At 35.0% G+C, this 22,813-nt stretch overlaps 1 protein-coding gene across 10 annotated transcripts in view; it reads left to right on the forward strand.

Moving 5' to 3' along the window:
* AHCTF1 (AT-hook containing transcription factor 1) overlaps positions 1-22,813 on the forward strand; it is an 80,846-nt gene that overhangs the window by 12,721 nt on the left and 45,312 nt on the right. For 5 of the 10 annotated variants that reach the window (XR_016392166.1, XM_089907629.1, XM_089907631.1 and 2 more), the window contains exons 1-11: positions 2-1,188; positions 3,014-3,267; positions 6,726-6,906; positions 10,843-11,050; positions 12,695-12,811; positions 14,137-14,221; positions 15,572-15,722; positions 17,056-17,188; positions 17,307-17,488; positions 17,921-17,982; positions 18,816-18,944. Coding sequence is in view for 9 of the 10 variants with exons in the window: in XM_089907629.1 (XP_089763755.1) it covers positions 951-1,188; positions 3,014-3,267; positions 6,726-6,906; positions 10,843-11,050; positions 12,695-12,811; positions 14,137-14,221; positions 15,572-15,722; positions 17,056-17,188; positions 17,307-17,488; positions 17,921-17,982; positions 18,816-18,944 (1,740 nt within the window). In the remaining variant the exon portion in view is untranslated. Of the gene's footprint in view, position 1; positions 1,189-3,013; positions 3,268-6,725; positions 6,907-10,842; positions 11,051-12,694; positions 12,812-14,136; positions 14,222-15,571; positions 15,723-17,055; positions 17,189-17,306; positions 17,489-17,920; positions 17,983-18,815; positions 18,945-22,813 lie in introns of those variants that run through there. The other 5 variants (XM_089907614.1, XM_089907620.1, XM_022579389.3 and 2 more) reach the window with 2 other exon arrangements.

Consider the following 22,813-nt stretch of genomic DNA (forward strand, 5'->3'; position numbering starts at 1 on the left):
TTTCTTTGGAACTTCATCTTTGAGAACTCTTTGAGATTCCAAAGGGTTCAGTTCAAATATTTGGTGGTTTCTGTGGGTTGCTTGGAGCATTACCAACCTGAAACTACTTTATAATATTCTTCACCTGAGTATTTTCTGGTACCATAGCTTGAATTCTGGCCACTAATTTGTATGAAGGGAAATTTTCTTTTTCTGTGTAGAAACTTTCAGCCATGGTCAAAATGAACAGCTTTATTGCTCGCAGTCCTGCACAGAGGGTGTTTGTCTCATTCACCTTTATGCTGGTGATATAGCCCTATGGAGTTTAATGGGGGTGGGGGGGTTAGCCCTAAGCTTTTTCTTCAGCCTCTGTGGACCTCAGGATGCTCAAAACAAGATCAGGGTCACCAGAACTGTAGCTAACCCTCAAGACCCAAGCCAGCTTATATATTTTCCAAAATTCCTACTGTTTCCACTTTTGGCTTTGCCAACTCTGTAATCTTTCAAAAAGATACTTTTATATTTCAGCCATCATTTTTCGTTGTTTACAGTGGAAGAGTCATTTAGGAAATCTACTGTTGTATACATTGTAAATGAAAGATAATTTTAGATTTTTTTCTGTGCAGTTAAAGACATGTGCCAAACTCAATTCCTGAGGTTACTGTGGGTTTGGACATTTTTCATGCACTTTCTCTTTTACTGTAGTGGTAACTTTCCTAAAATAATAGCAATTTTTCCTGTTTTGTGTGTGAAATGTTCTTTGAGAGTAAATGAAGCAATAAGATTAATTGCGTTGAACCCAGTCTTCGAAGAATCTAGGCACTCATGTATGTCCTTAGGACATCTGGCTTAATGAATCTTTACCCTCCTAAGGCTGTTTGGGAAATACTTTCTTAGGAGAGAATGTCTCAGACCCAAAGCACATAATGTGTAGTTCATAATGATTTTAGTTTCAGTTTATTTACTTTTGTATGGTAGCTTTTTCTTTTTCTTTTCTTTTTTCCCTTTCCCCTTGGTTAGAGATAATCAAGTGTCTTATAGTACAAATATATCATAATAATCTTACTTTAAAAAATGTTTGCAGTGGAAGTATGCGAGACCTAACAGCCCAAGTGACTGTAACAGCACAATTCCCAGAAGTGACTATCCAAGCCCTTGGAGAAGATGAAATAACATTAGAATCTGTGCTTCGTGGAAAGTTTGCTGCAGGTAAAATAATGTTGCTGAAAATTTAGCAACATTATATATTAAGATAAATGATATTAAGCATATATTACAGTTCCTTTGAAGTGGAAGAAAAAAAAGCAGAACTGCTTAGAGTGGTCTTATATAACTATATTACATCTACAACTACATATGTATTAATTTCTACCTACTTGAGCACATTTTCATTGAATCTCCTGGGGTATTATAGTTCATTTTTCCTTTTTGCAATACCATATATTTTATATCTCTTAGTATTGAGTATCTGCATTTGGAAAGTAGAAATGATACATGGCTGGTTTTCCTTTATAATTAGTAAGTTTTATCGGTGATGAGTTTAGATTAGAACCTGAACAGTCTTATGAGTAGAAAAACCTGATTGTAGTGCCCTAGGTGATACAATATATTCTGAAAGTCTTATTTCTTAATTCTATTAATCTGAACAAGATCTTAATAATAATGATATTTTACATTATGTAATACAGCAGAGAATTAGACCAGAGAAGCCATTAAATTATGGATTTCTGTCCAGTGAAATATGTTGCAGAAGACTTTTCTGAAAATGAATTTTATAGCCATCCTGCCTAGCAGGAAGACAACAAAACATATAGATCAGTAATTTAGCTATTTATAGTGCTATTCTCTTGAATATTGAAGGTAATAACAGTACTACTCTTACATACTAGGTACTGTAACAACTTTTCATTGAGGTAACTACTAGGTTCCTCTAATTAGGCACTATTCTATGTAACTGAGAATCAAATAGGTTAAGTAACTTGGTCCCAGTTACATAGAAAGCAAGTGGCAAAAATGAGCTTTGAACCCATGCATTCTTGGTCCCCACTGTGCCGTGCTATTTTTTTTAAAACTCTTTAGTCTCTCTCAGCTATAATCTAGTATATACAGCTATTTATTTGGATGCATAGTAGACATCACAAATTTAGTAGTAAAAATTAACATCATTCATCTAGCTGTTCAAGGGAAAATTCAGGGTCTAGTTCTTGATTTTTCTGTATTACTCACCTCCCTATATATTATTCATCAGCAAGCAAATCCTTTCAGTTCTGCCTCTGAGATGAATCTCCAGTCAATTCCCTTTTCTCTATTCATGGCCACCAACCACGCATAAGGTACCATCTCCCTACTTCTGCTCTGGTCCCACCGTATTGTCCATTCTCTGCTTAGCGTCTGGACTAACATTTAAAAATGTAAATCAGATTGTCACTGTCCTGCTTAAAACCCTCCAGTTACTTTAGATTGCATGAAGAATAAAATCCAGACATGACTAGTCAGAGGCCAAGAAGGGCTTCTGATATTTCCTATTATTATACTGGTTATGTCTCGTCTTCTCACATTTTGAACTCTTCAGTGACAGAATCATGAGTTATACTTTTATAACTCCCATAACACCTAGTTTAACTCTTAAGGTATAATGTAGTAAAAATATGAGTTTGGGAGTTAAACAGATTTGCGATCCACTTCTGGCTCTGGTATTCGTAGCCATGTGGGTTTTGGGCAAGTCATTCATTCATACAGTTGTATGAAAGTTTAGTTGCCTTATTTCTGTATTGAGGTGTAACAAGGAGTAAGTGAGATAATGTATTTAAGCATATAACATGGTACCTTTACTGAATGGTTACTTTATTATTATTGCATTAGTAGTTGTTCAATTTATTTTACTAATTAGAGGACCACTCTTCTGTAAATGCTTAGATTTCAGTTTGGAGATAATGAGCTGTATATTATATATGTAAAAGAACTAACTGCTATTTAGTTTTGTTGTATATATACAATATTAAAATAAGCAACATTTTTGGTTTTTTTCTTCTAGGGAAAAATGGACTTGCTTGCTTGGCTTGTGGTCCGCAACTTGAGGTAGTAAACTCTCTAACAGGAGAGCGGTTGTCTGCATATAGATTCAGTGGAGTGAATGAACAGCCTCCTATAGTCCTAGCTGTGAAAGAATTCTCTTGGCAGAAGAGAACTGGATTGTTAATTGGATTGGAAGAAGCAGAAGGGAGTGTTCTCTGTCTTTATGACCTTGGTTTATCAAGAGTGGTTAAAGCAGTTGTTCTTCCTGGAAGGGTAGGTACCGCTTAAGATATGTGGACATTCTGCTTTCAAAACCGAAACCCTGCTGGTTACATGGGTGTGTTCACTTTGTAAAAATTCATTGAGCTATATACATTTGTAATTAGATTACTTTTATGGAAGTTTATTGTTTTTCATTATAAAGTTTAAAATAAAGAGGTTAAAAATGTATTATCAAAGCAACATAACATTTAAAATAAAACTTTCTTTGGACAAAGAAGATGTGTGTGTGTGTATATATATATATATATATATACATACATACATACATACACACACACACAATGGAATATTACTCATCCATCAAAAAGAATGAAATAATGCCATTTGCAGCAGCACGGATGGACCTAGAGATTATCATACGAAGCAAAGTAAGTCAGAAATATTAGACAGTCTAATGTTTAGACTCTAAAATATTTCAGTGTATCATATTTTAGACTCCACATATGATATCACTTATATGTGGAGTCTAAAATATGATACAGATCAACATATCTATGAAACAAAAACAGACTCAGAGATAGAACAGACTGTGGTTGCCGCAGGTGGGTTGGGGGTGGGGGGGGTGGGTAGGGGAGGGAAGGGATGGGAGCTTGATACTCACAGAGGCAAGCTATTATGTACAGGATGGATAAACGACAGGGTCCTGCCGTGTAGCGCAGGGAACTGTATTCAATATCCTGTGACAAACCATAATAGAAAAGAAAATATGTGTATATATATAAAGAATATATATCTGTGTATATGTATAACTGAGTCACTTTGCTGTACAGAAGAATTTAACACAACGTAAATCAATGAAACTTTAAAAAAATTAAAATACAACTTCCTTATTCTTGGTTAGAAAATTAGAGTAAAAATAGTGATGACATGTAGTGTTCTTATATATGAAAAGTATCATCTGAGTTTTGTTCTTACATCCAGTTGTGTTTTATGAGGATACCAAGTTTATAAAAATATTATATTCATTACTATGCCATTTTTTCCTTGCCTGTTTTTTTCTCTTTTAATTTGAGACTGTAGCCTTGCAGCAGTATGTAAAATATGTCTTTATTACCATTTAAGATGTGAATAATATATTTAAATAGTGAGTTCATTTATATTCACCATTTATTAATTCTAACATATGTATGCCTTGATATGCCAGGCATCTTATCCAGTAGTAATTATAGAAGTTCTTTGAATTCAGGTTGTTTCTTCAGCAGATTTATTACTGCTCTTTTTACATGGTGAGAAAATGTATACACTTACAAATACACACAGACAAAAATCATGGAAGAGTAGAATTCTTTTTCTACCAGTGTGAAAGAAGTATGCACTTTACACACAAAAGTATATGTAACTATGTATGCATATATATGTATGTAATGTATATTGTCATAGAATAGAATTTTTAAAGTTAAAAGGGAGCTTAATGACAAAATAATAATGTTTTTATAGTGAGGAAGCCAACCCAGTGGGCTAATGTGGGGTCTGAAGTAATTTATAGCCTGGTATCTTATATGTACTTGCCAGTGATGATGATTTTAAAGACAGAATTATTTGGCAATTTATTGAGTGCTTACTGTAAATCAAGCTATGTGCTAGATTTTGGGGGTAAGTAGATGAATTGAACTTGGTCCACGCTGTCCAAAAAGGCTTGTAGTCTAGTGGGAGAAGACAGATTATAGGATGATAGCATAAATATAATAAGTGTTTTGATAATTTTAGCACTTGAAACGTGGAGAACACCTGGATGATTTCTGTTCAAAAAGGTTGGACATTTTAGGCAAAGAGACCAAAGTGCAAAAAGTCACAGAGTATGGAACATTTGGAAAACTAATGTTATTTAGAATGGCGGGAGAGAAGGGAAGGAGGAAGTGAGTGCCAGAAATGGTGAGGATTGAGATTGTGAATGGCCTTAATTGCAGTTAGGGGCCTCCTCTTAAAGTCTGTGGTGAAATCATTTTAAATTTAAAGTGGAATTGTAGTGTAAAAAGCTATTTGGTTGGGGTAGTTCAGATAAATAAGGATAATGGACTGAACCGAGGAAGTGGCATTAGAAATGGAGAAGATGGGACAGATTCAAAGTAGATTCCAGAGGTAACATGGACAGGACTTGTTGATCATTTGGATAAGAGTAATTGAGAAGGAATAAGAATTAGATAAATTATTGGTTGCTTAATTGGACGAATGGTTGATATCACATGGAATATAGGGGAAGGAAAAGATTGGGAGAGGAGTGATAGATACCTTCAAAAGGAGTTCAGTCAACTAGCTCTTTTTTGACTAGGGCACAGTATCCCCTCTTAAATTTGTTTTTAACTGCCTCACTTTAAAATTAATTAAGGTAGCATTGTCGATAACTTCATGTATAGTATTTATATGAGGAATGCAAACAGATCCCTTACCCTTCACTGAAGGAATTAAAGAGAACATGCTTTAGTATTTATAGACATTATTACATAATTTAGAAAAGGAAGACAATCCATGAAATTACAGCTTTCAGAATTAGAAACACTAAGGAATGTTTTGTGTACTAATGAAATATTGAGAAAGCCAGGGTTTTGTCTGTAATAATAAATTACAACCTGAAACAAACTTTAACCTTACATTAACACGTAAACCATTGATAGCAAATTTCCTCTTTTCTTTCTAGGATATTCATCAGTATTATAGTAGAAATCACCAAATACTTAATTATCAAATATCATACCTAATTAATTTTTGTGAATTAATAAGAAACAGAAGGAAAGCTAAGTGTAAACTAAAATACAGACTATTAGGTACAGACATTTAAAATTTGACTCATGAGATGAAGAGGAAAAATACAACTCCATAATGTAGCTACAGTATGATTTTCTTTAAGTAATTTCAGTCCTTGTTAAATGTCAGTGATCCAGTTACTGCCAAAGCTTTGTGTGAAGTCCGTTATAATGTAGCCCTTTTAAAGAAGGTTAGACCTCTTCAGGCTTTAGGGCATAAAAGACCTTTTTAAAAAAGTGTAAACAGTAAATTTATCTGGAATGATTTATTTTTAGTCTTCCTTAGAGAAGAGGCTATATACTTATACAGTAGCTGGTTAAGAGTTTTAAAGTGAGAAAAATCTAGGTTTCAGTTTTATACTTAATGACTGTGTGACTTGAATAACTCGGCTATTCTAAGCCTCAGGGTGTTTCGTCTTTAAACAGAGATAATTATATATAGTCTGATATCAAAGGGTTATTGTGAATTGATTAGCATAATGCCTGGAATATAGTAAAGTCTTGATAAACATCAGTTATTATTCTAACTGCACCATGTAATTCTTGTTATATCTGAACATTTCATTATGTTATTCAGATTTGCAAGTATCAAATGCAGATTTATGATTCTGTATTGGAAAATGTTAACATCTGTATGCTTTAGCCTCAAAATTTGTTGTGTTTTCTCACTTTGTATAAGAAAAGCAAATGATATATTCTGCCTTCTAGGTAACAGCTATTGAACCTATAATTAATCATGGGGGAGCCAGCGCAAGTACTCAGCATTTACACCCAAGTCTGCGATGGCTTTTTGGTGTGGCAGCTGTGGTAACTGATGTTGGACAGATCCTTCTTATTGACCTGTGTTTGGATGACGTGTCATGCAATCAGAATGAAGTAGAGGCATCAGGTAATTAATTAGTCATTCTTTGCTTGAAACCAGAAATTAAGCACCTGAGTATTCTGATGCAATGGATTGATTTTTTTTTAATAGTCAAAAAATGTTATATAGAAACTTTTTTATGTATCTTTTTTTAAAAAAATGTTTGCTCCTATTGTTTTGGGCACTATGGAGATTTTTTTGCATGAGTTATTCTACTTTATTGATGAAGTGTTTATAGACTAGGTCTTGAAAGAGATAGGGGTATGTTTCCAGATATACACTTGAATAATATATTCAAGTTATTAAGTAAATGCCAGAAGAAGGGCTGAAAGGTATAAAATCTTGTTCCTACAGTAAGCCCAAGATAGAAATAAAGCAATAAATAACAGTAATTTAAAAGTCTTCCCTCACAAAATAACATCCTAAAATAGAACTAACGCTACTTAAGTGAAGAGAGATAATTTTCCCCCTTTAATACTAATGCATATATTTATAAATCTACTCCTCAAGTGTTTTTTGTTTTGTTATTTTTGTGATTTATGAGACTCTTACTTGATTGGTTTATGTAGGGAGGAGAGCTAACCTAAAAACTTCTAAAAATGTGTGTATTACCAATAAAGTTTCAGGAAAGGACTATTCCTTGAGGACCTTCTTGATTTTTAAAATAGTCCTCTTGGGACTTCTGGTGGTTCAGTGGTAGGGAATCCGTCTTACAATGCAGGGGACTCAGGTTTGATCCCTGGTCAGGAAACTAAGATCCCACGTGCTGCGGGTCAACTAAGCCCATGCCCTGTAACAACTGAGCTCAGGCGCCTCAACTAGAGAGCCTGTGTGCTGCAAACTACAGAGCCCACGTGCCCTGGAGCCTGTGCGCCACAACTAGAGAAGAGAAAACCTGCACACACAACTAGAGGGAAGCCCGTGTGCCTCAATGAAGATCCCACATGCCGCAACTAAGACCCGACACAGCCAAAGATAAATAATATAATAAATAAATAAATAATAAATCTTAAAAAAAAATAGTCCTGTAATATTAGTGCAGATCTGTTTATTTATGGATCAGCTAAGAAATAGATACAAATAATCAGTATTTTGTCCCAATTTATAATGAGTATAATAAGAACTGTTGGTATGTAATAAAACCGATTAAAACTGCAAGTGGTAAAAATTATGTTTGACCAGAAATTAACTGAAGAACCAGATTATCTGATCAAAATTTAAATCTGCAAAATATGACATGAAAAAGTTTGATTTGGTAGAAATAATGGCCACACATGCACTTAAGGAAAAAAAAATTCTCATAGTGATGGAAACTATACCTGGAAATTTGATATGTATTAAGATCTGATTGATCTTAATAAAATCCCGGGTAAAGTTGAAATGAAAAGAATTGATTAGTATAAATAACAGTAACTAAAAATGAATTTGTAGAATATTAGAAATGATTTAACTGCTCTTTGTAGAAAATTGATGAAGGAATTAGTCTTGATGGAGTTTTGTTCCAGAGTGTTTTGTAGATGATATCGCTATAGGTCTAAGGCTAATTAAAATACCTGTATTCATAATTAAAACTCTTCAGATCAAAATAGTAGAGTTGAAACATGCTTTATTTCAGGAGTCAATAGTTAGTAGTTAAATTCAACACAAGGGTAATTTTATAATGAAACTCTGGATTGTAATCAAAGATCAGAATCAGTTTCTCAATTCTGAGAATTAGGAAGCCATTGAATTTTATAGCATACAAAAAGTTGAGTTTTGGGGTTTAATGCAAAATTAATTTTTTGTTTACAGAAGTAATTTATAATTACAGCTATTTAGACTTCACTGAAACACACACAACGTAGAAAATGAAGTTCCTAACATGATAAACATATTATAAATACTATTTTGCAACTTTTTCAAACTTAACAGTTTTTCTTATACATCTTTCCATATCAGTGCATATAGAGTCTACTTTATTCTCTTGAATAAGTTTACAGTATTCCATTTATTAACTAGTTATTTTGGCAAAATGTAATCACTTGCTCTTTTCTGGGGGAAAAAATCAGAAGCAGAATGGATTAGGAGGGTAATCATTCAAGTACAATGTGATAGGATTTTTTCCCCCTTCATAACAGCATTGAGGGAATCTGCTCTTGCACAACAGTTATATCAATGAATGGGCCTGAATTTTTTTTTTATTTAAACATTTCAAACATCTTCAAGTAGATAGACCAGTATAAAAATTCCCACAAACCTGTTACCTAAATTCAAGTCAGTTTTCAGAATTTACCCATATGTGCATCTGTTCTCTTTTATTTCCCTTTTCCCCCCTTCTCTCTCTCTCTTTTTTTTTTTTTTTTTTATTTTTATTTTTGGCTGCACCGTGTGGCATGCGGGATCTTAGTTCCCAGACCAGTGATTGAACCCTTGCCCCCTGCATTGGGAGCACGGAGTCTTAACCACTGGACCACCAGGGAAGTCACCCTTCTCTCTTTTTTACTCTGTACTAATCTAAAGCAAATAACAGTTATTTTACTACATAATCATGATGTGGTTTACCACTGTTAACGACATTAAATATGGACTTACATTTGACAGTTTGCGTCTCATGTCTATTAATTTAGAGCCGTCCTCCCTCTATCCTCTCCTTATTCATTTATTTATTTTTAGTGCCACTGACTTGCTGAAGATGTTAGTTTCTGGTAAAATGCCCCACATTTTGGAATTATCTGTGTGTCTTCATGTGATGTCATTTACATTTTGTATTTTCTGCAATTGTTAAGTTAGCTCTGATTAGATTGATTTAACACTTGACAAGTATACTTCAGAAGTGCTGGGTATTTCATGATGTATCACAGCAGGAGGCACATGGTGTCTTGTTTCATGTTCAGTGATCAGTGGGTTCAGATGACGACAGCATGATCCATCAACCTTTGTACCAGTGGTTCTTGGGTGATTTTTTGCCCTCTAGATTTTTGGTCATATCTGGAGACATTTTTGGCCATTAATACTGGAGGGAGATGATGCTACTTGGCGTCTGGTAGATAGAAGCCAAGGATGCTGTGAGCATCCTATAAAGCACAAGACAGCCCCCACAGCAAAGAATTATCTGACCCAAGATGTCAGTGGAGCCAAGGTTGAAAAACCATACTTTGTTTCATCCACTGAGATTGTTGCCTAGGTCTCTTGTGTCATTAGGGCTGCAAAAAAAGATGATTTTAAAGTTCTGTTAATCTAAAGAATAATTTTCTGATTAACTAGGGCTATTTGTTCACCTTGAAATACAGTTTGTACAGAAAAGGGAGAATAAATGCTTATATTACTATTTCTTTAAGTACTAATTTTCAGAGTAAGAAGCTGGTACTCACCTACTTTCAGTGTTTCAATTCATTAAGGTCTCTTGTAAGTAAGGAGGGCAGGAACCCATGGGGTTTTATATATTGTACTTAATGTGTTTTATTCATTTTCATTATTTTCTTCTCATGCTCAAAAATGTTCTGTTTTTGCTAACGAAGGCACCTTCATGTAGTCTGACACATCCCCTCAGATTTTGATAGCTTCCTAGATTTCTGGCACAGGATGTGCCAGGCTCATCTTATATATTTTCTGCTTCTGACTTGGAACCAGCCATTCTCCAAGGGGAATATTTAGGTTGTTAGTTGTAAATTTGAATAAAGAAACCATCAGCTTTATTTATGATTGTTAAGGAAATTGTTTAATTCTTTTAAAATAAAGAGTCTACTTTAGATAATATTTGATGTGTGCTATGAGATTTTTAAGAAATTATACAATTAAATATACTTCGAAAATTATAGCATTTAAAACAAAGGCGGTTATTTTATAGTTCAGTATGCTTTGTTATCACTAATCTTATTTTAATTGACCCCAGTAGTTTTCAGTTGCTGCCTGAATAATGGGCGACACACTTGCTTTTATGATGTTTATAGTTCGTTAATCTTACTTGTCTTACTTATTTTTTAGACCTTGAAGTTATAACTGGTATCCCAGCTGAAGTACCACACATCAGAGAAAATGTGATGCAAGAGGGACGCCATCTGTGTTTTCAATTAGTAAGCCCATCAGGAACAGCTGTTTCAACCCTTAGTTACATAAACCGGACAAATCAGCTTGCTGTTGGTTTTTCTGATGGGTATCTAGCACTTTGGAATATGAAAAGCATGAAAAGAGAGTAAGTACAACTTTTTTTCTCTTCGATTATGTGATTATTGGTAATTTCTTTGTGAATGTAACTTGTTCTCAATTACTAATATTTAAAAATTAACATAAACAGGAAAAGATAGGATAATGATTGAATGACTATGTAATTTTCCATTGCATTAAATTATAACTTTGTATAATAAAGGAGTGACCTAGCACATGAATTTCGGTTGATTTAGTATATTTAAAAGGCATTTCAGGGAATTTCCTGGTGGTCCAGTGATTAGCACTCTGTGCTTTCACTGCTGTAGCCCGGATTCAGTCCCTGGTCGGGGAACTAAGGTCCTGCAAGCAGTGTGGCTCGGCCAGGGGAAATAAAGGCATTGCAGTCATTGTGGTGTTCAATTTGCTAGTAACTATGACTATATTAAGATAAACTACATATTTGTATAGTATGAATTCCTTCAGAAGTACTTTTCTACATAACCATATGTGTAAGGTAGTTTAATAGTAGTAGTTCTCAGTTCACAGAAAAACAAAAGCATTTTTAAAAAGTTACAAAATACTGTGTTAAAAATTTTTTATGCTGTCAAAAACTTCCCCCAAGTATAATTATATTGATACTTTTCTGTTAATCTTTATGTTGTTAAAATTGCTGAGGAATTGACTCTTTATTGAGGGAGGTAAGGCACTATAGGTTTTAAGTCTAATCTCTGTTAAGAGTTAAGTAGATACCTATTTGTCTCTTAAGTTGTCAATTTAATATTTATTTCTTCTTTTTTCTTCCAAGTAATATTGGAATATTTTCTTGAGTAATTTGTCTTGCAAATGAGTCAACAAAATATTCACCCTTCCAAACTTTCTGCTCAGTTCGTCTCACCAACAAATTGGTACCTACTTGGCTGTGTTTGGTTATAAATATTTGCCAAGTTTGAAGTGAAGGAAAAAGAGAGAGGTAGAAAATAAAGATTCTCATCTATACCCATTTTTTACTGTTGGGTTCTTTGATGATATTAGAGTGTTACTAGCCCCTTAAGTAAACATTAACGGTCCTTGCACCTCCTCAAAGTCAAATTTTTCTGCAAAGTGCCAGTGATGAAGTGGCAATGCTATTGCCTAGTAGCTCCCTATGGGAAGTCCATCTCAACTCTCTTTGTTGATACCTTTTTATCAGCTCTTGTTTTTGCATAGCTCCCAAAGGAGTGCCTGGAGAACCTGGCTTTTTCTTTAGCACTATCATCCTTCACTGATCATGATTTTCCAAAGGGTTTGTGAGAACTCTTCAGATTCTAACTCATTCTGTTGTCGTAATGGGGAAATTGACTCTAAACCCAAGCAGCTGAAATAGAATGTTGTGGCAGTATTTCATCTCTTTCTAGAGTACCTGTTATTGGGGAACAGTACATCGTGGAATATGTTTACACGCCTGGAAGGACTAGTTCACGCATGTGTATATGCATGTGCTTTAGTAATTTTAACCCTTCCCAGTTCTACCTGGGAGATGGGGTGCCATGCTCATTGTCTTGATGTCTTGTACCCTGTGTACTTTTGAAGATAAGATGATTGTATGAGCAGCAGTTGCTCTAACCCAGATTCTTACATGAGGCATCTTCTTCCTTTTCATGAAATTATAACTTAAAAGTATGAAGTGTACTGATTTTTGTGCCTGTTATAGATACTACACACAGTTGGAAGGTGGAAGAGTTCCTGTATATGCTGTCACTTTTCAAGAACCTGAGAATGATCCTCGTAATTGCTGTTACTTGTGGGCTGTTCAGTCTACACAAGATAGGTAAGTGTGATACATGTGGTTTTAAATATTTGTCAGGAATGGAGTAGCAGTTAATTTCTTTTGCAAAGCTTTGTACTGTGTTGTCTCTTTTTAGTGAAAGTGACAAATTCAGTGAATTAGAAAGTGGTAGTTGAAATGACTTTAAAAGGGAAATGATTATTTCTGCATGTTTGAGTCATGCTGAGATATCAGTAAGAAGAAATTGTGCTTACTTGACCTGTTTAGGTGTTATTTCAGAGAGTAAGCCAATACACATGAGTAGGCAATTTCTTATTCCTTAGGCAGTTTTTATGGCCTTCTATGTTCTCTCATGAGAGCATTTTTTCTCTTTTATAATCTCATTCCTTTTTTCTCTTTGTTGTGTATGTATCTGTACTGTGTTCTCTAGTCCCTCTACTTGCCTTTTGCAGTATATTCCTAGGGTTAATTCAGTTAATTTTTCCATCTTTCATAAGCTTTAATTTTATTCCAGCTATAGCTTGTGAGAAATCTTTCCTTTCAATTTAATTTCAAACCAGTTAAGCTTGTTCATTTGCAATGCTAGGACAGTGTAAGTATTGATTTTCTCTTATTTTTCATTGGTGTTTAGTACTTTCTTTGATGATCAATGAAACAGTTAAGTCTGTGGCATAAATGACATGATTTGATAACTGTTCCTAATACTTTCTCTTCCCAAGTCCGTACATGAATTGTGGTCAGCTTGGGTTTTTGTGTTAGATGTCTTCACTTTGAGGTTTTGTCTTAGCTTTAGTGAGTAAGTCAGTGAAGGAAGAATTGATTTGTCACTTTGTCAATCCTGGAGGAAAATAGAAATAAAAATATAGAGACAGCTATTGGGATATTCCTCATTAAGTGAAATCCGTATTTCCATCCATCTGAGTGTAATGTGGGCTGGCAGCAGCTTGAGTAATGTGCCTTGTGGAGGCTCCATGTGGTGAATGAGAAGGGACGTTTATCTGAACAATTTTTGTATCCCATTTATTTTTTCTTCCAGTATTGCCTAAGTAAAGCACACCTATTGAAGAAAGGGAGAAGGAATATTAGGTAAAGAGTTACAGTCTCAGGCACATAAGATGTCACCTAAAATATGCAAGCAACGTAAGCTTTAGTTAATTAGAATCAATAAATAATTAAATCAGTTATTATTTCAAAGGACTACATTTTGTGAAAACAGCCAAGTAAAACTAAATTCTTTACAGTGACCTCAGTTTTGTCACATGCACTCAATATTGTATGCAGATTAAATTTATTTGGACAATAAAAGGTGCTTAATGCATTAATATGATATTCAGTATTTCTCCTTAGCTAATTTCTGTTTCTTTCAGTGAAGGGGATGTTTTGAGTTTGCATCTGCTTCAGCTGGCCTTTGGTGACAGAAAGTGTTTGGCATCAGGACAAATTTTATATGAGGTAAATGGTAACGGTAGTATGGGTTCAGAGTACCATTTTGTTCATTGTTTGCCTGTTTTAAGTCTTTGTTTTAAGATACTGAGATATTGAAATGTTATTCTTCTATTCAAGTTAATACTGTACTCGTAATATAATGTAAAAAGTATTAGATTAGGGATCAGGAGACTGGTATTTTACCAAGGTAGCAATCTTAAAATCTTCAGGTGTCACTTTCCTCTAAAATGAGGGGATTAGACAAGACAAACTTGTGGCCTAATTGGTAGCCAGGAAAAATAACCCCACTTTCTTGCTCTAAGATAACAAGCAGTAAGCCATGGGGTGACTTTATAGTCTTGTCGCTTGCAATTGTGAAAGAGGGTAAATGCATCTACGTTTTACATGACTATTTTTCTGGCTGAATTCTTGAGGAAATAGTGGGGTCCTGCTAATAGCCATATTTGGTTAGCCATCACATTTAACTTCTCTAGAACAGGCTTTCTTAACCTAGTATTTGAGGGTGTGTGTTTGGGTTTTAGGGAATTTGTGAAGCCCCTGAATTACGTGTGGCATCTTCATGATCACAGTGTCTGCGTCGTCCCTCCCCCCGCCCCCCCAATCCTCCAGTTCCACATCTGTGGATTCAACCAATCTCGGATCAAAAATATGCGGGGGGGGGGGGGGAATTCCAGAGGGTTCCAAAAAGCAAAACTTGAGTTTTCCGTGCCACAGCAACTATTTACGTAGCATTCACATTGTATTAGGTATTATAAGTAATCTAGAAATGATTTAAAGTAAACGGGAGGATGTGCGTAGGTTATATGCAAATATTACTCCATTTTATATGAGGGACTTGAGCATCCACAGATTTTGGTATCCGAAGAGGGTCCTGGAACCAGTCCCTCATGGACAGCAAGGGGCAACTGTATGCATTTTTCTGGGGAAAAATTCATAGCTCTTGTCAGATTGTTACAGGGATCAGCGAACAAAAATTTAAGGACTACTGTTTTAGAGCAAGAACTTCAGTGAGAACACAGAAGTAGGTTTGCTGGTCTAGAGTATACGTATATATAATTTTAATGCTTAGGTCCAGTTTACCCCCGCAACCAGTAGTGCATGAAGGTTCCCGTGTTCAGTAACAGCTTTAGAAGATTTCTTGGTAATTATTTTTGGGAGACTAAATTTAGTCTTTTATTTGTGTTTTATGCTATATAAAATTTTAGAACCCTTTTCAATAATTTGTCCTCTTCAGTCTTTTAACTTTTTTGTTTTCTTTGTATTGTAAGAAAACTCTTTTGGAGAACATTTAATTTTAGAATGACTTTTTCCTAGAATCCTATTAGGATATAGATTGCTGTACATTTTCTATTTCAGGGGTTAGAGTACTGTGAAGAAAGATATACACTGGACCTCACAGGTGGCATGTTTCCTTTGAGGGGCCAGACTGGTAATACCAAACTGTTGGGATGCCAAACTGTAGAGAAATTTCGATCTCATGGTGACAGGGAGGAAGGCATGAATGAAGGTTGGTTAAAAGTACTCTTATTATATACCATGTGAATACTTGATTTAAGATTCATCTTGATTTAAGATATATGACAGGTATTGTTTTCTGTAGTTCATTGGAATACTAATTGTGGAATATATTCAGGTCTGTATGAGATATGAGGTATGTCTTGCTCTCCAGATTGCCATGTGTAGAACTCAAGAATTGAATAGATTAAGAAAATAAGAAACCCTTGTATTTTGATCCAGCTCTCAAAACAGACAGACATACAAAAAAAGGTCTCTAGTTGTAACTAGTATGAATAGTCTCTGAATAATGTTTACCTCTGTATTTTTTGAGACGTATACGGCAAACATGCTTTGGTTGCCTTGAATTTTTTGTCTCCTTTAGTGTCATTCCTTCTTCCTGGTAAACATCCTGGCATAGTGAAAATTGCATAGATCTTAGAATCCAACCAACATGGATTCAAGTCCCAGCTCTGTCACTAGTTGTAACCTTTCATAAATTATTTAACATTTGTGACTGAGCCTCTTGTTTCCTTACCTGTGAGTGGAATAATACATTTATGCCTTCTGCAAAGGGTCGGTTGTGAGGATTGAATGTGATAATGGGATAGTTTTATTTAGTTCTGGGAATGTTCATTGGGGCCCTGGTTTTGTTTGTTCTTATTGGGATTCATTCTCATGGTTAGCTCATTCATTCCAGAGATGGCCTCTGTCCTAGTCCCCGCATCTATATTTGTGATCCATTCTTCACATCCAACTAAACATGTCAAAACAGAACTTATAAAACCCTGTCTCTTATTCCCCACTCACATCTTCTTTTTTATATTGCCTGTTAGTTGTGCCTCAGATTTTTACTTTCCTCTTTCCTTCTATTGATCTCTTAACTTTGTTCCTATCCTTCTAGGCCAGCCACCATCCAGGTACTTATGTCCCCCCACCCCACCCGTTACCATATAGCTGGATCAGTCCTTCTCAACTAGAATTCTTCTAAAGAATTAAGCCCTAAAGCCTAAAGGCATCCATTTTAAGTATTGATATTGTCTGGTAGCAGTGACATATTCGTGGGAGAATTTTCATTCAAATCGTTTTCTACTTTTCTACCTACAATACCTCAAAGTTGCCAATGAGTACTTTTTAATAAGGTCTTCTTGAAATAGAAAAACCGTCAACATACAAGTGAATGAATCTCTTCTTATAGAATAAATGATAGAAATGTGTCTTGACAAATCAAATCAAATATGAATTAAACCTCTTAATTTATGAGAAAGTCTTGCTCTAATTTTATTTGGGGGATTTATTTTGAGATTATTTATTCTATTTTTAAAGATTATCTTCTTTTCTTTTAGCTTTGTCTCCTGACACCAGTGTTTCAGTCTTTACTTGGCAGGTGAATATATATGGACAAGGAAAGCCTTCTATATATTTGGGGCTTTTCGACATAAATCGTTGGTATCATGCACAAATGCCAGATTCGTTAAGGTATGATTTTTCTCTCTCTCTCTATGTATATATGTATGTATTTATTTATATATACATATATAGGAATTTTATGTGTAGCAGTTCATTGACTTAATAATTGTGTAAAATTTTCTTTTAGATCAGGAGAATATCTACATAATTGCTCTTATTTTGCATTGTGGTCACTGGATTCTGTTGTAAGTAGGACTTCTTCACATTACATCTTGGATATATTAGTACATGAGAGAAGTTTAAGTCGAGGAGTTCCTCCTTCATATCCACCTCCTGAGCAGTTTTTTAACCCAAGCACTTACAACTTTGGTATGTATTTCTTTAACATTACCTTTTGAGAAAAATAACATGCAAGAGTATGTGTTTGTATTTGTGTTGTGTGTATATGTGTGTATAGTGTATTGTTCATTTCTCATTGTTATTAGTTAATATATGGATAAGTTAGGAAGTTAACTTGATATATGCACACAAGAAGTTTAGTGTTTATATGTTTTATAGAGAAATTATCACTATTTTGAATTTGCTAGAAAAGGTATTAACTATTTCATATTAAGTACACTTGTGATAAGGTTTGGTATCTTGTTAGGATAGAAATACATGGACAAATTACTTAAAAATTTATTGTATGTAGTAATTCCATACCTTGCCTAAGAATCTGTTATTAGGATAAATTTTATTGTATTAATACCATCCCAAATATAATATGTAAGTGGACTTTTTTTAATCTTTTTTTTTTTTTAGATGCCACTTGTTTGTTAAACTCAGGAGTTGTTCATATAACTTGTAGTGGTTTTCAGAAGGAGGTAGGTAACAAATGACAATTTGGACAGTGTTTCTTCTTGAACTGAAGTCAGATCATGGATTTAAACTTTACATAAACTATTGTTTCGTCTTAAAAGGTAGCTTCTGCTAGGTTTATGAGATTAGCAGCTAGTAGCATCAGTTACTGACGGCAACCTTCTAGGTTCTAAGGTATTGGGATGTTTTTAGCAGCTTTATATGGGTGTTAGCTCCTGAACCCCAGCCAAAAGTAAAGCAGTGCTTTACTGCATCCCTTTTTATCCATCCTCTTAATTCTCTTCCTTCTCAGAAAGCTTATGGGTAAATGAAGTAATGCAAAGAAGATACCTAGCACAGTGGCACAGTGACTGGCCCAGAGTGGGTTATGACTGTATGTTGAAAATACTTTTCCAGGAAAACACAAAGTGGCAGACCCTTTAAGTGATAATCAGCTAGATGTGGATGAATGCCATATTTATACTTCATATCAGATCTCTTTCACATTAGACCAAGAGGAATAAACTGCAAGATTTTTCTTTTGTGTATTAAGTTTGTTAAGATCTGTTACCAAGTCTGTCAGCTTTATAGAAGGTAATAGGGTTACCTTACATATAAACAACTTAAAATACCCTTATCAGTAGTATTATTTGTAACTAGCAAGCATTGGTTACCTCAAGAACCTATAAGCACTTTTCCCTGCAAGAAGTACAGAAATGTAGTCTTCCACAATTTTCATTCATTGCCTTTTAGTTTTATTCAAAATGTTAAGTGTAAAGTAGGGTGATGAGTTTATTAGTTATTCTTAAATTTGATTATTTGAATTGAATAGTGACTGATATTAATCAATCTATTATAGACTTTGACTTTTTTAAAGAAATCAGGACCATCTCTCAATGAAGTCATTCCCGATAGTTACAATCGATGTCTTGCGGCTGGCCTTCTCTCACCAAGACTTATTGATATTCAACCTTCCAGTTTAAGTCAGGTGAGAGATTTTTAACTCTGTTGTTTCTTTTGGATCACGTGTTATTAGCTTTCTATTATAACAAAAATCTATTAGATAATTTCTAAAAAAGTAGATTAAGTAATATAATGCCAACTCTGCAAGTCAGTAGCTGTGGTTCTTGGGTTTGGCTTGAAATTCATACTTGTAGGACCCAATAGGCCTAACTTGCCACCAGGTCTATAGGCTAGGAAACACATCATGGCTGCATCAGGCATGTCATGAGTAGAAGTCATTATAACAGTCGAGGGGCCATTTTCTAGCCCCCAGAGAGAACAGCTTAGGTGCAAGAGAATGAGACCACATGAGTGGAAACCATCTTGACTTAGGTGAATCTCAAAGTCTATAGCCACAAATTAGGGTTCCCAATATCAGCTTCCCTGGGAACTAGTTAGAAATGCAAGTTCTTGGTTCCTGCCCTAGAGCTACTGAATCAGAAACTCCAAGAGTAGAGCCCAGCAGTCCGTATCTTAATAAGCCCTTGAGGTGATTTGTGATGGTTTGAGAACCAGTGCTCTATAGAAACAAGTGTCTTGTGAAAGCCTCTTAGTGAAGATTCCAAGTTCCTGTAAAACACAAGACAGTTATGGGAGTCAGACTTAGTCGTGGAAGCCAAAATCTTAATTTCCTAATGGATATATAAATAAAAATATTGTAAAATCCACTCACAGTTTTTATAGCCCCAGTACATTTTACCAGTCAGATGACATTCTTAAACAGTGTTGCCAAAAAAAAAAACAACAGTGTTGCCTGGTGATAACTTACAATTCACATTTATTTTAACTTGATGTTTGCTAGTAAAATGTGCTTAAAGAAAGTAAACCAATCCCAGGTCATTTTCCTGTGGAGAAGGAGAAAATGTTTTATTAACTTTCCCCTCAAGTAGTGTTGGAATTAAGTTATTTAAATAACTGCAGGTATGTAACATAATGAATTGTTAGGAAAAGAGCCTTTTAAATATCAGACGAAATGTAAATATTGCTGCTGGTGATTTAACACCTGCAGTTGGAATTTAATGCCTAATTTCATAGAAATAAGAGAAATTTTCAATACTATTAGGGGATTTTTTTTTCCTTTCTCTCCCCCCTCTCCTTTTATATTACTGTACTGAGCAAATATTCACTGTGCAGTCATGTACAGTTGTCCCTCTGTATCCACGAGGGATTGGTTCCTGGACCCCCACAGATACCAGATTTCAAGGATGCTCTAGTACCTTATGTAAAATGGCATAGTATATGCATGTAACCTATGCACACCCACCCAAGTACTTTAAATCATCTCTAGATTAAAGTACTTAGTACAGCGTACATGCTATATAAGTAGTTGCTGGCACACGACAAATTCAAGTTTTGTTTTTTGGAACTTTCTGGAATTTTTTTCCCCTGAATGTTTTCTGTCTGCAGTTGGTTGTATTGTAGATGAGGAACTGACTGTGGATATCTACATAAACATTTTCTTATATAACTTTTGTTTTTCCCTGGAGTTTCCAGATGGCCTTAACAAAAAACCAAAAACCTTTGCCTAGCCTGTCATTCACACAACCTTAATTTTTTCTTTTCAGTTTGTTTTTGCTCTCTGTAGAGAACCCCATTAGACAAATGTTGACTGTCTAAGTTGATCTTAGGTTAACTTATCTTTGCTTTCCAACTGTTTGTCTCATTTGCCTCTGATTTTATTTTCTGGGAGATTTCTTCATCTTCCTTTCTTTCTTTTAGATTTTAAAAATTTAGCCCCAATTTAAAATTTCTGTGAGCTCTTACTCTTTGATCATCCTTTTTTCATAGTATTCTGTTCTATTTTATGGATGAAATATCTTCTCCTAGCTATGTATGTTTCAGGTTTTATTTAGTTCCATGAATTATCTCTATTTTCTCTGGAGTTATTTTTATTACTGTAGTCTTTCTGATCTGGTGGCTATCCTTAAATGTTTGGTGGTTCTTAGTTATCTTTTCATACGTTAAGTGAGTCAGTAACAGATTATAAACTGTCTTTTGCGTGTTTTGTGTGGATAGAGTTCATCCAGAGGTATCTTTTACTTTAGGACGATAGATTGGATGTGCACCATTTTAGTTGAGAAACGCAGATTTTTTTTCTGGGGCTATTCAGTGTCTCCAGAGATCTATCAGGCTGGCTCCACAGTTCTTTGCTGCCGGGTAACAGAAGGGTGGGGACTGTCTGTTCTAGATACTAAGTTTGAACCCGTTGCCTGTATTCAGTCCCATGTTTGATCACTCTTTCACCCACTTTCCTCTGTACCTGGATTCTCCAAGAACTTAACCTGATAGGACTCTGAGAGCCAAACTGGCTGTATTCTCATCTATAGTTCCCCTCTGTGGGGACTCTAGGACGTGGTTTCCTTCACACTGCTAAGTCAGTCACCTTTCCTCTGCTTAGTACTGCTTTTCAAAAATTGTGTTGAGCTGTTTTATCCCATGATGCCTTCCCTTCTCTTTTCTTTGTCCTTGTTGATTTATACCTTTTTTGACTCTTTACCATCGTTTTAGTGAGACCCAGTGATGATGTAGGGGTAGGAAATAAAAGTTGTGGTGTGATGTTCCATTTTTAGACACAAGTAACAAGGATTTTTTTTTTTAAGAGAAGCCTGTTTGGAGACTGGAGCACTTTACGGGAAAGACTCATTCGTCCATCAGCTGGATCACGTCCAAAATATTTCATCTGAATTTCTTGGCCAACTTCTAATCCTAAAGCAGTGGGATGTTTAATCTTCCGTTGATCATGTTGTGTGTTATGAAGCAGTGCTGCAGTCATATTTGAATATAGTTTAACCATTACTCAGTGTCTCTGATTTCAGTTATTGTGACGGTGTACACTGCTCCCGTTTCTAACTGCTGCTCTTGATCATCTTCGCAGATTTCAGGAATGAAGTCTCTTGCTTCATGCATAGCACTGGATGTTGGTACAAATACAGAAAATGTTTCTTCATACACCTGACTAATAGTTACTCCTGTTTCAGCCTGAAGTTGTTTTTAATTGATATCCACCTGGTCCAACAAATTTTGCTCACCTTAGTAATGGAACCTGAACAGTTTCTACAACAGGTCCACTTTCTTTTCTAGATGCTTGAGGTTTTGAAATAGTTTTGTTCATAATCTTCTTTTGTTCATTGCGAGTAGTGTGATCTTTTTAGCCCATCTGTTTGTTGCATGTTCTAGCAGAATTGTTAATATGTTGTGTAGAAGAAATCTCTTCTGTCTAATAGTCCCTGGACAATCTGTGGGCTGTGCATTTGCATTTAAGCTAGTGGGCTTCCATTCCCCTCCCCTCCAAGAAAACAAAATTGAAAACACAAGATTCAAAATGGCTTTATGCAGCTCTGAATTAGATTTATTAAAAGACCTCAGGTAAATTTTGCCCTGGTGGCCCTGCTCATAGGGCCCTTTGGTCAGGAAATGAAACTGACTATCCTTCCCTGCCAAAGGCTCCAAATTAGTATAGTGTGGGAACTGTTTATCATCCTTAGGAGTTGGGCACTTTAAGTGCTCTATTTAATTTTTTTACTTTAGGGAATTAATACTGATTCCTCCCCACCCCTGCTGCCATTATACATTATCAAGTTTAGTTAAAGCAATGATATCTAAGTTTTAAAAAGAAAAGTGAAACTAGAAAAAAATTACCTGTAACTCAGCCATGTTAATGAAACAGCATTTAATGTTTTCTGTGATTATTTTGTGTTAATCCGACCCTTGTTGTTTTTTCCACTTATATAGATAATACATGAATAATTTGAATTGAGAAAATTGACTAAAGTATATGGAAGTATGCAAATATTGGCATTTTGTTGACTTTTTCCATGTATCTTCTTTAAAACTTTATTCCTAGAATAGACCAAA

Source organism: Delphinapterus leucas, chromosome 1, assembly GCF_059928025.1.
Source record: "Delphinapterus leucas isolate spDelLeu-1000000601 "Yukka" chromosome 1, BTC_Dleu_Yukka2, whole genome shotgun sequence".
In the NCBI taxonomy this organism is placed as follows: domain Eukaryota; kingdom Metazoa; phylum Chordata; class Mammalia; order Artiodactyla; family Monodontidae; genus Delphinapterus; species Delphinapterus leucas.